Source organism: Eleutherodactylus coqui, chromosome 2 (assembly GCF_035609145.1).
Source record: "Eleutherodactylus coqui strain aEleCoq1 chromosome 2, aEleCoq1.hap1, whole genome shotgun sequence".
Lineage (NCBI taxonomy): Eukaryota > Metazoa > Chordata > Amphibia > Anura > Eleutherodactylidae > Eleutherodactylus > Eleutherodactylus coqui.
In genome coordinates, this window is record NC_089838.1 from 218,449,296 (window position 1) to 218,461,281 (window position 11,986).

Consider the following 11,986-nt stretch of genomic DNA (forward strand, 5'->3'; position numbering starts at 1 on the left):
CGAATGTTCACAGATGCAGGGCTTATTATGATACAAAAGCCATAATTATGACAAAAATATTGCTATTATAATGATGCTTTTCAGCTTTACTGCTTATTGAGTCTGAAAGGGAATCAAAAGAACACCAGGGGAGCATTTTAGAAAATGATTACAATTGCAAAATTATGTTTTTGTGTCAAATGTAATATTTATTTGTGAGACAACCCCTTTAACAGACACACCAGAGAAGTGAGTAACGTGTGTGTGTGTGTGTGTGTGTGAGAAACAATTGAATTATTAGAAAAGTAATCTTTAAAATATAACTTTTTGTGCCACCAGATATTATAAGAGAAGCAACCAGTGTGAGAAGTGTGACCCCCGCTGTCAGCTCTGTTCTGGTCCCGGATTGGATTCTTGCTTAGAATGTCCTTCAGGCACTTTTCAGGTAGAGGGTACCACCCATTGTGTTGGTGAATGCCCAGAGAGATTTTATGTACATGGAAACAAGTGCAGGAAGTGTCACACAAGCTGTAGAACCTGCAATGGTAAGACTCTCCCTCTTCTACATTTTAGCCATAATATTGTGAGAGACATATGGCTCTGTACTATTGTACTGATGTTTTATTGCTTAAGAACTAGAAATCACTGACTGGAAGGTCGGCAGATCATGTGTATAGTGGTGAGGAGAAGGTGCTATTGGAGTATCTCCTGTAAAGTGTTTGAATACAGAATTCTATTTGCCCTATGGGTGTGAAGTTGGGACCAGTGAAGCCCTGCTGCAAAGTAGCTTGAAACCAGCCACTCCTTCGCTAGAGACTGTTCAGGTGAACCGAATAGTTGAACTGTCAGCACTCGAACTTAGACTTGCACTACCTGTAAACTGTATTGGACTGGACCCTGCAAATGGGTAAAGATTGCACTGTTTGTCCCTGGCCCAAGAATAGGCATCAGTCACTGTTGGTTACAGTTGTTAAGTTCATTAAGTTCTGCAGCATTACTAAAGGAGCCCGGAGAGAGTTTTAGAGCTACCCTTGAAGCCTTCATGCTACCACAACCCTTCAGGTCTACTACAAAACGAGGCCGGTTTTGCTGGAACTGGGCCATGAGTCCTTGTTGGCGCTTGCACCCACCTACGTCAAGCGGAAGACAATGATGACACTGCAAGAGTTGGGTCTGACAATGCCAGATGTACCTCTTGTCTCTCAAGCAATCGGTACACTCCTGCAGGGAGAACCAAAGTCTGTCCTCAGTGCTACTTCACAGTATCCTGTCTGAGATGTTGAGAATGAATATTAAATTCATAGTTACTATGGGCAAATACAATTCATTAACCTCGAACTATGTTCCAACAAGTGTTCTCAGAGATTTCCTCTGAGAACACTCGTAGGTAATGGAGTAATAAGGCTTAATGGTACTGGTGGCATCTTGATTTTTCGTGCCATGCAAGTTGATCCATTTCTGCAGCTAGCAAAATTCAGCATGATGTTACTTAAAAAACCCTATAGTCATGCAGCTTACCACCAAGGCAACATATCTGAGAAGCCCTACTGCAAGACCCAATACACCAGAAATATGGGGGATATGTATGCCCGTCATACAGTACCTCATACTGCATACATGGTTCACCGGGTTCATTCAACTATAATAGACTGTTCTGCTGGTACCACACATATTTCCAACCATTGCAAACATGGCTCATTTAGCTGTTTTACTACTGTAGTACACTAGTATTTGGCTTATGGAGAGTCTACTAACATTCTTTCCTGCATAAAAATTGTCTTATGTACCTTGTATGTTTGTTTTATGGTAGATTTGTAGGATTTATATTACATGAACTCAATATAATAATGTCTGGCCACTAATATTATTGGTTTTATCACTGTGATGTTGTAGTATTTTCCTAAATCTTTTAATTTAAAATAGGCCCTGCTAAAATATTAATGGTAGATGACTCAATAGATTTCCTATAGAATATAAATATATAAATTGTTCCTAAGATATAGAAATACAGAAACAAAATACACACAAGGAAGTCCTTATGGAAACATGGAAACTGAGAACATGAGTTTGTTAACCATTAGTGGAGTTATGCTTCACAAGTTGTGATAGAACTTTATGGATTGCGTTCACCTCTTATCAGCATTAATAATAAGGTTATGCATTGCATTTCTACAGTATAACCCACATATGTAATAATATGTTCTCTGCAGACTCTTCTGTACTAGGATGCAAGAGTTGTGACCGAGGCAGCAGCTTTAAAGCAGGAATCTGTTATCCGCAGTGTGAGGAGCATAGTTACCTAGATGATGATGTAAGTGAGCTCTACCCAGCCTTATAGCACACTCGCTGTTTAATGCAATGTGATGCCATGCTCTATACTTTAAGACAGATTGATCAATGCTGCTGAAAGCTGAAATGAAAGTCCTAAACACACTGGGGGCCATTTGTAAAAGTTTTTACGCCAGCTTTTGATGTAAAAAATGGAGATCAGTGAGCACCAAAATGCTCGGGTGCTCGTTACTCGAGTCGAACTTTCAGTGATGCTCGAGAGTTTGTTTCGAGTAACGAACCCCATTGAAGTCAATGGGCGACTCGAGCATTTTTGTATATCGCCGATGCTCGCTAAGGTTTTCATTTGTGAAAACCTGGGAAATTCAAGAAAGTGATGGGAATGACACAGAAACGGATAGGGCAGGCGAGGGGCTACATGTTGGGCTGCATCTCAAGTTCCCAGGTCCCACTATTAAGCCACAATAGTGGCAAGAGTAAGACCACCCCCCGCACTGTCAGCATAAAGATTGTTCTCCTCTGCCACAGCTGTAACAGCTGTGGCAGAGAAGAACGATGTTAGCCCATTGAATATATAAGCCCTTCCCTGCAATTCATCCAGAAATGTGTCAAAATAAAAAAAATATATACTCACCTTGTCCCGGCAGAACGATGTTAGCCCATTGAATTCAATGGAGCCGGCAATACAGCCGGCTCCATTGAAAGCAATGGGCTGCCGGCGATCGCGGGATGAATTGTCGGGAAGGGCTTAAATATATAAGCCCTTCCCTGCAATTCATCCAGAAATGTGTAAAAAAAAAAAAATATATATATATATACTCACCTGGTCCCGGCAGACGGAGTTCAGCGCGGCCGGCAGCAGTCCTCCTGAACTGCTCTGAACAGCTGTGAGTAGTATTCAGCAGCCGTGGATTTAAAATCCCCGCCTGCTGAATGAGCTGCCTCTGATTGGTCACAGCCTGACTAGTCAGAGGCAGATCTCACTCACACACCCATTCATGAATTTATGAATGGGTGAGTGACTGCTGCCTCTCATTGGCTCAGCTGGACCAATCAGATTGCTCCCTGCGCTGAGGCAATGAGAGGCAGCAGTCACTCACCCATTCATGAATTCATGAATGGGTGTGTGAGTGGGATCTGCCTCTGATTGGTCAGGCTGTGACCAATTAGATGCAGCTCATTCAGCAGGCGGGGATTTTAAATCCCCGGCTGCTGAATACTACTCACAGCTGTTCAGAGCAGTTCAGGAGGACTACTGCCGGCCACGCTGAACTCCGTCTGCCGGGACCAGGTGAGTATATATATTCTTTTTATTTTTACACGTTTCTGGATGAATTGCAGGGAAGGGCTTATATATTTAAGCCCTTCCCGACAATTCATCCCGCGCTCGCCGGCAGCCCATTGCTTTCAATGGAGCCGGCTGTATTGCCGGCTCCAGTGAATTCAATGGTCAGTGCTCGTTTAATCGAGACGAGTATCGCGTGGTGCTCGTCTCGAGTAACGAGCATCTCGAGCACCCTAATACTCGAACGAGCATCATGCTCGCTCTTCTCTAGTAAAAAAGTCACAAAGTTTTGCATTATTCTTGCTTTCCCTAAAATGTTGCGACTTTTGATCCTTGTCTGCACTTTCACAGAAAGAGGGCATGGCTTGTCAGAAGGGTAGTGGCCACCCAGACCACACCCCCTATATATGTTTAATCTAGGCCAGAAACTAGCTAAATTATACACAAAATCTATGCCAGCTCCTAGGATTGCACAGGTGTTGAAACTTTGACTATATGCTGGGAGATTTCCATTCCCTGCAACCTAGTAAAGCTCTAGAAAATGGTGAGGCTGTAAAACTTCATTAACAATGATTAAAGGGGTTTCCCAGTCTTTAAATTTTATATACAAATGTTTTACGTGTGCTAAGAATAGTAGCTTAGGGCCCTTTAACACGGCATGATTATCGTGAGACTAATTGTTAGATTGACTAATTTGTACAATATTTTTTATTAGGTTTAAATGCATGCAGAGAACGAACAGTCAGCAATAAATCATTAGATTAGTCCTGATTGGATCTTTCATGTGGATCTAAAAATCATTGTTCGTCTTCTGCATATCCTTTCATGTACAGCAAACAGACATTGTAGCAATTTACTGAATAGAAGGCAGTGGCAGAAGGGTCACTCGGTACTCTTGTACCTTGACGCCTCAGGAAGCTAGGGGTTTGACAGGGCTTAGATGGAGGAACACCCCTGTCACGCCCCTAGCTCCCGATTGGCTGGCCGCTGCGCTGTCAGCTACTGAGGCAGAAAAAGGAGGTGAGTCACAGCACCCGGGAGGCTCTGCACGCCTTAAGGGGAGAGAGCAGGAGGTGAGGACAATGCACGCCTTAAGGGGAGGGAGCAGGAGGCGAGGACAATGCACGTCCTAAGGGAGAGAGCAGAAGGACAATCCAAAGCGCTGGCCTCACTGCAGCCAGAGGGGACAATTCTGTGCAGCCCAGCAGAAGATACAGTGGCGGAGGGGTGAGTGCAGCCTATCAGCGGCGCTCCGGAGTGGTGAGTGCAGCCAATCAGCCACTGACGGCGTGACCTGGCTGTCAAGCTCCCTAACTCTTGGCTACACCCACCACTTCCAGTGGCATCAAGGTACAACAGTACCGGGTAATTCGAGGCGTGGTTGAATGTATAATTGAAACTACTCCCTTATTATTGTCCAGTGTAAATGCATGCCTAGCGAATGATATATGGTCGCTATGTCGCAACTGGTTGCATTCTCACTCCATTTTATCTTGCTGTGTAAAAGGGCCATTAGTGTAATACTGTTCTTCTGTAACCCAGGCCATCACATGGCTGTGCTCCTAGTGTTCATCACCTGCTTGTTGGACATCCTAAACTCTGAATAAGTGATCTCCCTGATGTACAGGACATAACGCATCCACCGCTCCCTGGTTTTCTCCCTCTCTCTATGTCTCTAGAAGGATTTTTTCACATGCTGGGCAACAAATAATGCAGAGCCAGTGAGAAAAGAATAGCAGAGCAAAAAGAGAGTATTTACAGCACCCCTGATTTTTCTCCCTTCCCACAGATAATGCCTCCATTTACAGTTGCCTGCAAGCTTCTTAACGGGAACCTGTAATGTCCTACAGCAGGGGTCCCCAACTCCAGTCCTCAGGGACCACCAACAGGTCATGTTTTCAGGATATCCTATGGTAAGAACTGTGGCAATGTGTTAGGCACTGACAATAATTACATCACCTGTGCAACACTGAGGAAATCCTGAAAACATGACCTGTTGGCGGTGCCTGAGGACTGGAGTTGGGGAACACTGTCCAACAGCACCACAAACTAAATTATAGTTAGGCGAGCAATGGTGGATACAAACCTGCAGGCGGACGAGTGCCCTCTCTTGCAGATATCCCTCTCATACCCCATCCCTCTTCCCCTTACTTTACCTACCTCTTTCTTTCTATTGTTACTTTTCTCTCTCCTTTATACCTCTCCTTATACAAGGATTAAGCATGGCTGAAATATTGACGTGTTTAATAGCAATCAGTGTCATATGACACGACACATGAAAATGTACATTGAGATTTGCATTGATGTTAGTATCTTAAGCGACAGAGGGATCCCCAGAGGCCTCCTTCAACAGTTTCAGCAGCTCAAAGAAGTTCACAGTTAAGGAACTATCACTTAATCACTCTTGCCTATCTGAGGTCGTTGAGAGCACCCCTCCCTACTACATAAATGTTGAATTAGTACTATAATTTTGAACACAGTATACGGCTTACACATGTTGTTGAATACTAATATATCAGAAACAAAAGGTAGTAACCTACAAGTCATGGTTCAAAGTTACTTATGTAAATGTCCTGTTTTTATTGTTCTACTTCATTAGATGGTCCGGGGAGACCTCTTTGATATAGTATACTTAATTTGTAAAACCTTAATAAAATCATTTAAACATAAACTCAGTTATGGTGCTGTCAGGTGTATTTTGTATAATTTGCCTGCTCCCGCAATACAGCAGTGCCCCCCACTGAAAAGAGTCGGATTTTCCTGCCACGTGCTGACTTCAGAGTCCCATGCACATAGTCCTTTATACAAGTCTATAGGGGAGCGTGTGCACAGGACTCCGAAAAGAGGTGGACCCTACTGGATCACGGGAAGAGGTTAGTATAAACAATACATCACCCGGCTACCTGTAACGTCCCTAACAGCACCATAACTTAGTTTCTGGTGCTGTGGGATGTGACAGGTTCCCTTTAAGAAGCATGCATGTGGCTCCAGATGGAGACATTATTTGTGAGAAGGAAGAAACAAACAGCATCAAAACCAAGCAGTCCACAGGACCGATGTAATGGTGGCAGCAGTTTGCTGGGCTCTAATCTGATGACAGATTCTGTTTAAGCTTTAAGTACATAAAACTGGAAAAACCCTCTTAGACACTTAGAATAATCTTTATTTATAAAGTGCTAACATATTCCGCAGTGCTATACCAATCTGAGGATATATGTAGAGACAAAATCAGACATTACAGTATAAAACTAATAACTGAGGGTGCCAAGAGTCACCAATCAGATATTGATGGCCTCCCTAAGTATAGCTCATCAACTTATAAAACATGAATAACACCTTTAGCCCATTATCACATTTATATTTACTACATCTGTTACTTGGAACCATATTCAACACACAATGTCACAGACAGTCTAGATCTGTTGTCCGTATGACTGGCCGGAATATCCAGCCAATCACAATGAGCATTTAAATGATAAACCCCCTGTATTACTGAAGTGCATGCACTGATTGGCTGCCTAGTACACCTCTCTAAGTACAGTGTGGTACTACATGCCCTGTACTCTAAGCGGAAAGTTAGTTACTGCTTTCAGCAGCTTTTCTGACTATTATGCTAAATGTCAAGACTTATCTGTAGTATTTTTCTGCTGATTTTTCTCTAATCTCAATTTTTTTCTAATTAGGAATTATTGTAGATTATCAATTTTAAATAACCTTTTTAATACAATAAATTGAGAATGTACTTTTTAGCCAGCCATACTTTCAATTTTCCACTAGATGGCGAACTGTACAAACAAGACTACTGAATGAACTAAGGACTACACAAAGAATAGAAGTAAAGGCCAGTTCACATGTAAATGATTTGTTGCAGAAATTTTTGCAACTGTCCCATTCATATGAATAGGGCTTCTGGAAATCTCTGTGCTTACCAAGACAACCCCATTCAGATGATTAGATAAATAGAACTGATTTTCCAGTACTGAAATTTCTGCAACAAAGCTGAATATTCCTAAGGACTCTTTTCCACAAGTGTATATCGGCCGTCCGTTTTCACGGTCGGCCGATATATGCTGTGATATGATGCATTGGATCCCAATGCATCAGATTACATGGCTGCATTCCTGGTGTTTTTATGTTGGGCCCAAAAGATAGTCCTGGAACTATGTTTTAGGTCGGAATATGTTGACCGCTGCATGGGCTCCTATTGGAGCCTGTGACAGCGGCCGGAGGTGTGAGGGAGTTTAGCAGCTTGGCTGCTAAACTCCCTCCCTCTGCTCACCTTTCCCCGTGCAGGCTCACCTCTGCTCTCCTCCTCGCTCATTCTTTGCAATGGGAGGGGGTGGGACAGGGGCAGAGCTAAGTGCTGTCTCGTCCTGTCTCCTCCCATTGCTGGCTGCGGACAAGGAGCATGATGTGGGTGGAGCTAAGCTCCCTCTTCACACCCCTTGTCCGTAGCCATTAATGGAAGGAGGTGGGGCAGCGCCGCCCCCTTCCATTGCAAAGAACGAGCGGGGAAGAAAGCAGAGGTGAGCCTGCGATGAGGAGGGAGGGGAAAGGGGCGACGACATGGTGACCTTGGCACATATGTGCTGGGACCCATGCCGTGTGAACGGACGCACAAATGTTTGTGCACCCGTTCACGAGCTTCTATGCTCCACATGATAGCGTATATTGGCCGGCCGTGAAAACTCTGGCCGATATATGCTCGTGGGAAAAAAGCCTTAGGGCTACTTTAAGAAATAAAGAGGTAGGCCGCATCCACACGGGCAGGTCAGATTCTGCTTGTGGAATCCGGCCCTGGTGTCAGTAGTGTCCATGTGTACCTACTTTCTGATTCTTTACTTCGGATGGTTTGCACTGCTCGCCATAGGAGTTCGTAGTACTGATTTTTTTAAAAAAGCTCGTTCTTTTCTTGTGGAATCTGCGGCCCGTACGCAATGTCAATTGCGGATGGGGCGCGGGTCGGACAGCTTCCATTGACTTCAATGGAAGCCGTCTGTGCAGAAACCACAGGAAAATGTAGCATGCTGCAATTTTTCATCTGCAAGCGGAAACCGCAGTTGGTTTCCACTTGTGTGCATGAAGAATCATTTTTCCTAAGCATGCTCTGGAGGGTTTATGCTGCGGAACCCAGAGGCGGACGCCCGCTCCAGATACTGCAGCAATCTGACACCTTATCCTACTTATGTATATTTTATGAATTAACTTTATAACTAGAGATGAGCAAGCGTACTTGCTAAGGCAAATTACTCGAGCGAGTATTGCCATTTTGAAGCACATGCCCGCTCGTGCCAAAAGATTCGGGGGGGGGGGGGAATCTTTTGGCACGAGCGGGCATGTGCTTCAAAATGGCAATACTCGCTCAAGTAATTTGCCTTAGCGAGTACGCTCGCTCATCTCTATTTATAACATATAAAGACATATCTTTTGTGACTTACTTTGTTCGTTTGGTAGCCATATGAGATAGGGCTCATGCACAAGGGCACGCACGGATTCCGCATGGAGAATCCGGCATGGAATCTGCCCTTGCGTGCTGTCGGCGACCCTGCTAACCTGTCCTTTCTTCTTTTCTTCTGTACTGCGGATGGGCCGCCGGCACTGTACAGATTTTCCCTGCGCCATTGCTAGGTGATGATGCGGATCCTGCGGCCTATCCGCACTGATGATTGCGGAAGGGCCGCTGATCAGACGGCTTCCATTGACTTCAATGGGAGCTGTCCATGTGGAAAACGCTCTAAAATAGACCATGCCACAATTTTTCATCAGCGAGCGGAAACCGCAACTAGTTTCCGCTCGTGTGCATGAAAAGTCCCTTTCCCATTGTATGCTATGAACGGACATTGCTGCAGAATCCGGAGAGCCCATATACTAGACAGTACCATAAAGTATGTACATCCAGGGTCGGCCTTAGGGGAAACCCATGTGATTGTATGGGGTGCATCAGCTACCCCAGCAGAAGTAGCTGCCACAGGTAGCCTGGCACCTGTGACTGGCAATCCCCACACATCTTAAAGGAGTTGTTTGAGAATCAACACTTAGCACCATCCACAGGATAGGTAGTAATAGTCTGATCACTGGGTGTGCCACCACTGGAAGTGCACACAACAGAGGTCCCCTGTCCTCTATAGAAATTGTTTGTACTTTATAGATTATTGTACTTTGTACATTGCTTATAATAATACTATTTACTTATTCTCAATATATATAATCTTTTATGAATGTGACTTGATATGTATCTAAGAAAAGATAAGTTTTATTACTTTTCACTTTTCTGTGCCGGGGGATGGGCTCCTTTTCCATTGTCTACATTGGCTTGGTTTATTGACTTTTTTATATTTTTACGAAGTTATAAATGTAATTGAGGTCAAACTTCAGTGTTTAAAACTTGTAAAGTTCCTGAAATTGAAATAAATGAATTGAATGGCATGTTATTTTGTATTTTTGTTGCAGGGCGTGTGTCAGCCATGTGATTCTTCCTGTAGACATTGCTCAGGTCCTGGATCTGACCACTGCATTTCTTGCAAAAGCAATTCTGCATGGTCTCCTGAAGGAATGAAATGTATTAACTGTTGTGATACACAGACAGATCAAAATGACTGCTGCTTTTGTGACCTAAATTCCGGTATGTACGCATAGTATTCTGCAATTATAAACTGATCAGACATGTTATGATAGGGTATAATTACCAACACTTTTATATCCTGCTATGTAGTAACAGTACTGAGTCACTACATAACTATCTACATTACTACACATACTAGATTTGCCCAAGTAAAGTTTCTAGCAGCTACATCATTACCCAGTGACATAGCTATAGGGTCCATGAGGGTCGCAACTATGGCCGGGCCCCTAAGCCTACGAAGCCCAAAGGCCAGTGGGTCCAAAAGAAAAGAATGAAGCTTATGAATGAAGCTAATTGTACATGTTTGAGTTAGAAATGAAAAGGTGCTGAAAGAATATACAGCAGCTAATGATGTATTTTCTATTGCAGTTCTATGTGTAAAGCATCTACAGTTTGAAGCTGAACAAGTTGCTTTGAAGAACTTAAAGCTTCCAGTCAGCTCTACGGTCTCGCATTTTTCTGCTGCGGCTCCTGTTCTGGTCTCATTAATGTTGATTATTGCAGTTGCACTTTTAAGTTTTTGGCAGGCTAAATCCAAGAGGATGTTTTGCTGGAAGCAGAGCTATGAAAGACTAGGAGGTAGTCTCCAGGCCATGTCATGTCATGATGAAGACCGCAAACAGGGATACGATCCCGAAGACGACAGTTTAGATGAATGTGATGTGGTTTATAGTACTAAAGATGGGACTGTGTATAAGAAGCTACCTTTCAAACTAGATACAACTGAGAACCGGCTGCTGAAGGATGTGGATTGTATGGACAAAGTGTAGCCGCTTTGTAGATGAGATACTAAGGTGACTCTCATTTTCCGGCAGCTCTCATAGGGTCCCATAGGAGCATATTCCGGCTGAAAACATAGGTCCAGACCTATTTTTTTTTTGGCCACTGTAAAAACGGTCGGCTGGAATGCGCACTGTACACACTATCTTTTCTGGCCAGACGTTTTTACGCACCGGAAAATCACCCATCTGAACTGCTGCATTGGAATCCAATGCATCAGATGGTTGCGATTTGCGGCCAGCGTTTTATCGCGGCAAAATTGCCATGATAAAAGGCTCGTGTGAATCAAGCCTTACAGAGGCAGATTATAGGGACACAATGGAATTATCTCTAAATCTCCTTTATTGTTTCTCAGACACTCCGAGCTGTAACACAAGAATCTTTCAAATGTTTTTAAGTGTATTTTAATATAACACAGAAGAGGTGATTAGACTATTTGTCCTTATATAACTTACTACTGTTCCTTGTATACAACACAGCTTTAGTTTCAATAGGTTTTTATAGATTTTTTTTATTGCATTCACACCCTGTAAGCGGTAGTTAATTGAAGCACTTTGGCAGCGATTACAGCCTCCAGTCTTCTTGGTATGATGCCACAAGGTGTGCACACCTGGATTTGGAGATTATCTGCTATTCTTCCCTGCAGATCCTCTCAAGCTCTGCGGGTTGGATGGGAGCTATCTGTGGTCAGCTATTTTCAGGTCTCTCCAGAGATGTTCGAGTTAGCGCTCTGCCTGGGCCACTCAAGGACATTCACAGAGTTGTCCATAAGCCACCCCTTGGCTGTGTTGTTAGGGTCATTCTCTTGTTGGAAGGTGAACCTTCTGCTCAGTGTAAGGTCCCTTGCACTCTGGATCAGGTTTTCATAAGAATATTTCTGTGCTTTGCTCCACTCAACCCTGACCAGTCTTCCTGTCCCAGCCACTAAAAAACACTCCTACCAACGCATCACCTGTTGGTATTGGACAGGTGATGGGCAGGGCCTCGTTTCCTGCAGACATAATGCTTAGAATTGAAGCCAAAAACTTCAA

At 43.7% G+C, this 11,986-nt stretch overlaps 1 protein-coding gene across 1 annotated transcript; it reads left to right on the plus strand.

Moving 5' to 3' along the window:
* The first annotated feature begins 384 nt into the window (after positions 1-384).
* Positions 385-11,404, plus strand: LOC136610747 (proprotein convertase subtilisin/kexin type 5-like). Its single transcript, XM_066589956.1, has 4 exons — positions 385-524; positions 2,190-2,290; positions 10,004-10,175; positions 10,545-11,404. Exons 3-4 carry the CDS (start codon positions 10,106-10,108, stop codon positions 10,943-10,945), a joined length of 471 nt encoding a protein of 156 aa, XP_066446053.1. The 5' UTR covers positions 385-524; positions 2,190-2,290; positions 10,004-10,105; the 3' UTR covers positions 10,946-11,404.
* Positions 11,405-11,986: the final 582 nt, after the last annotated feature.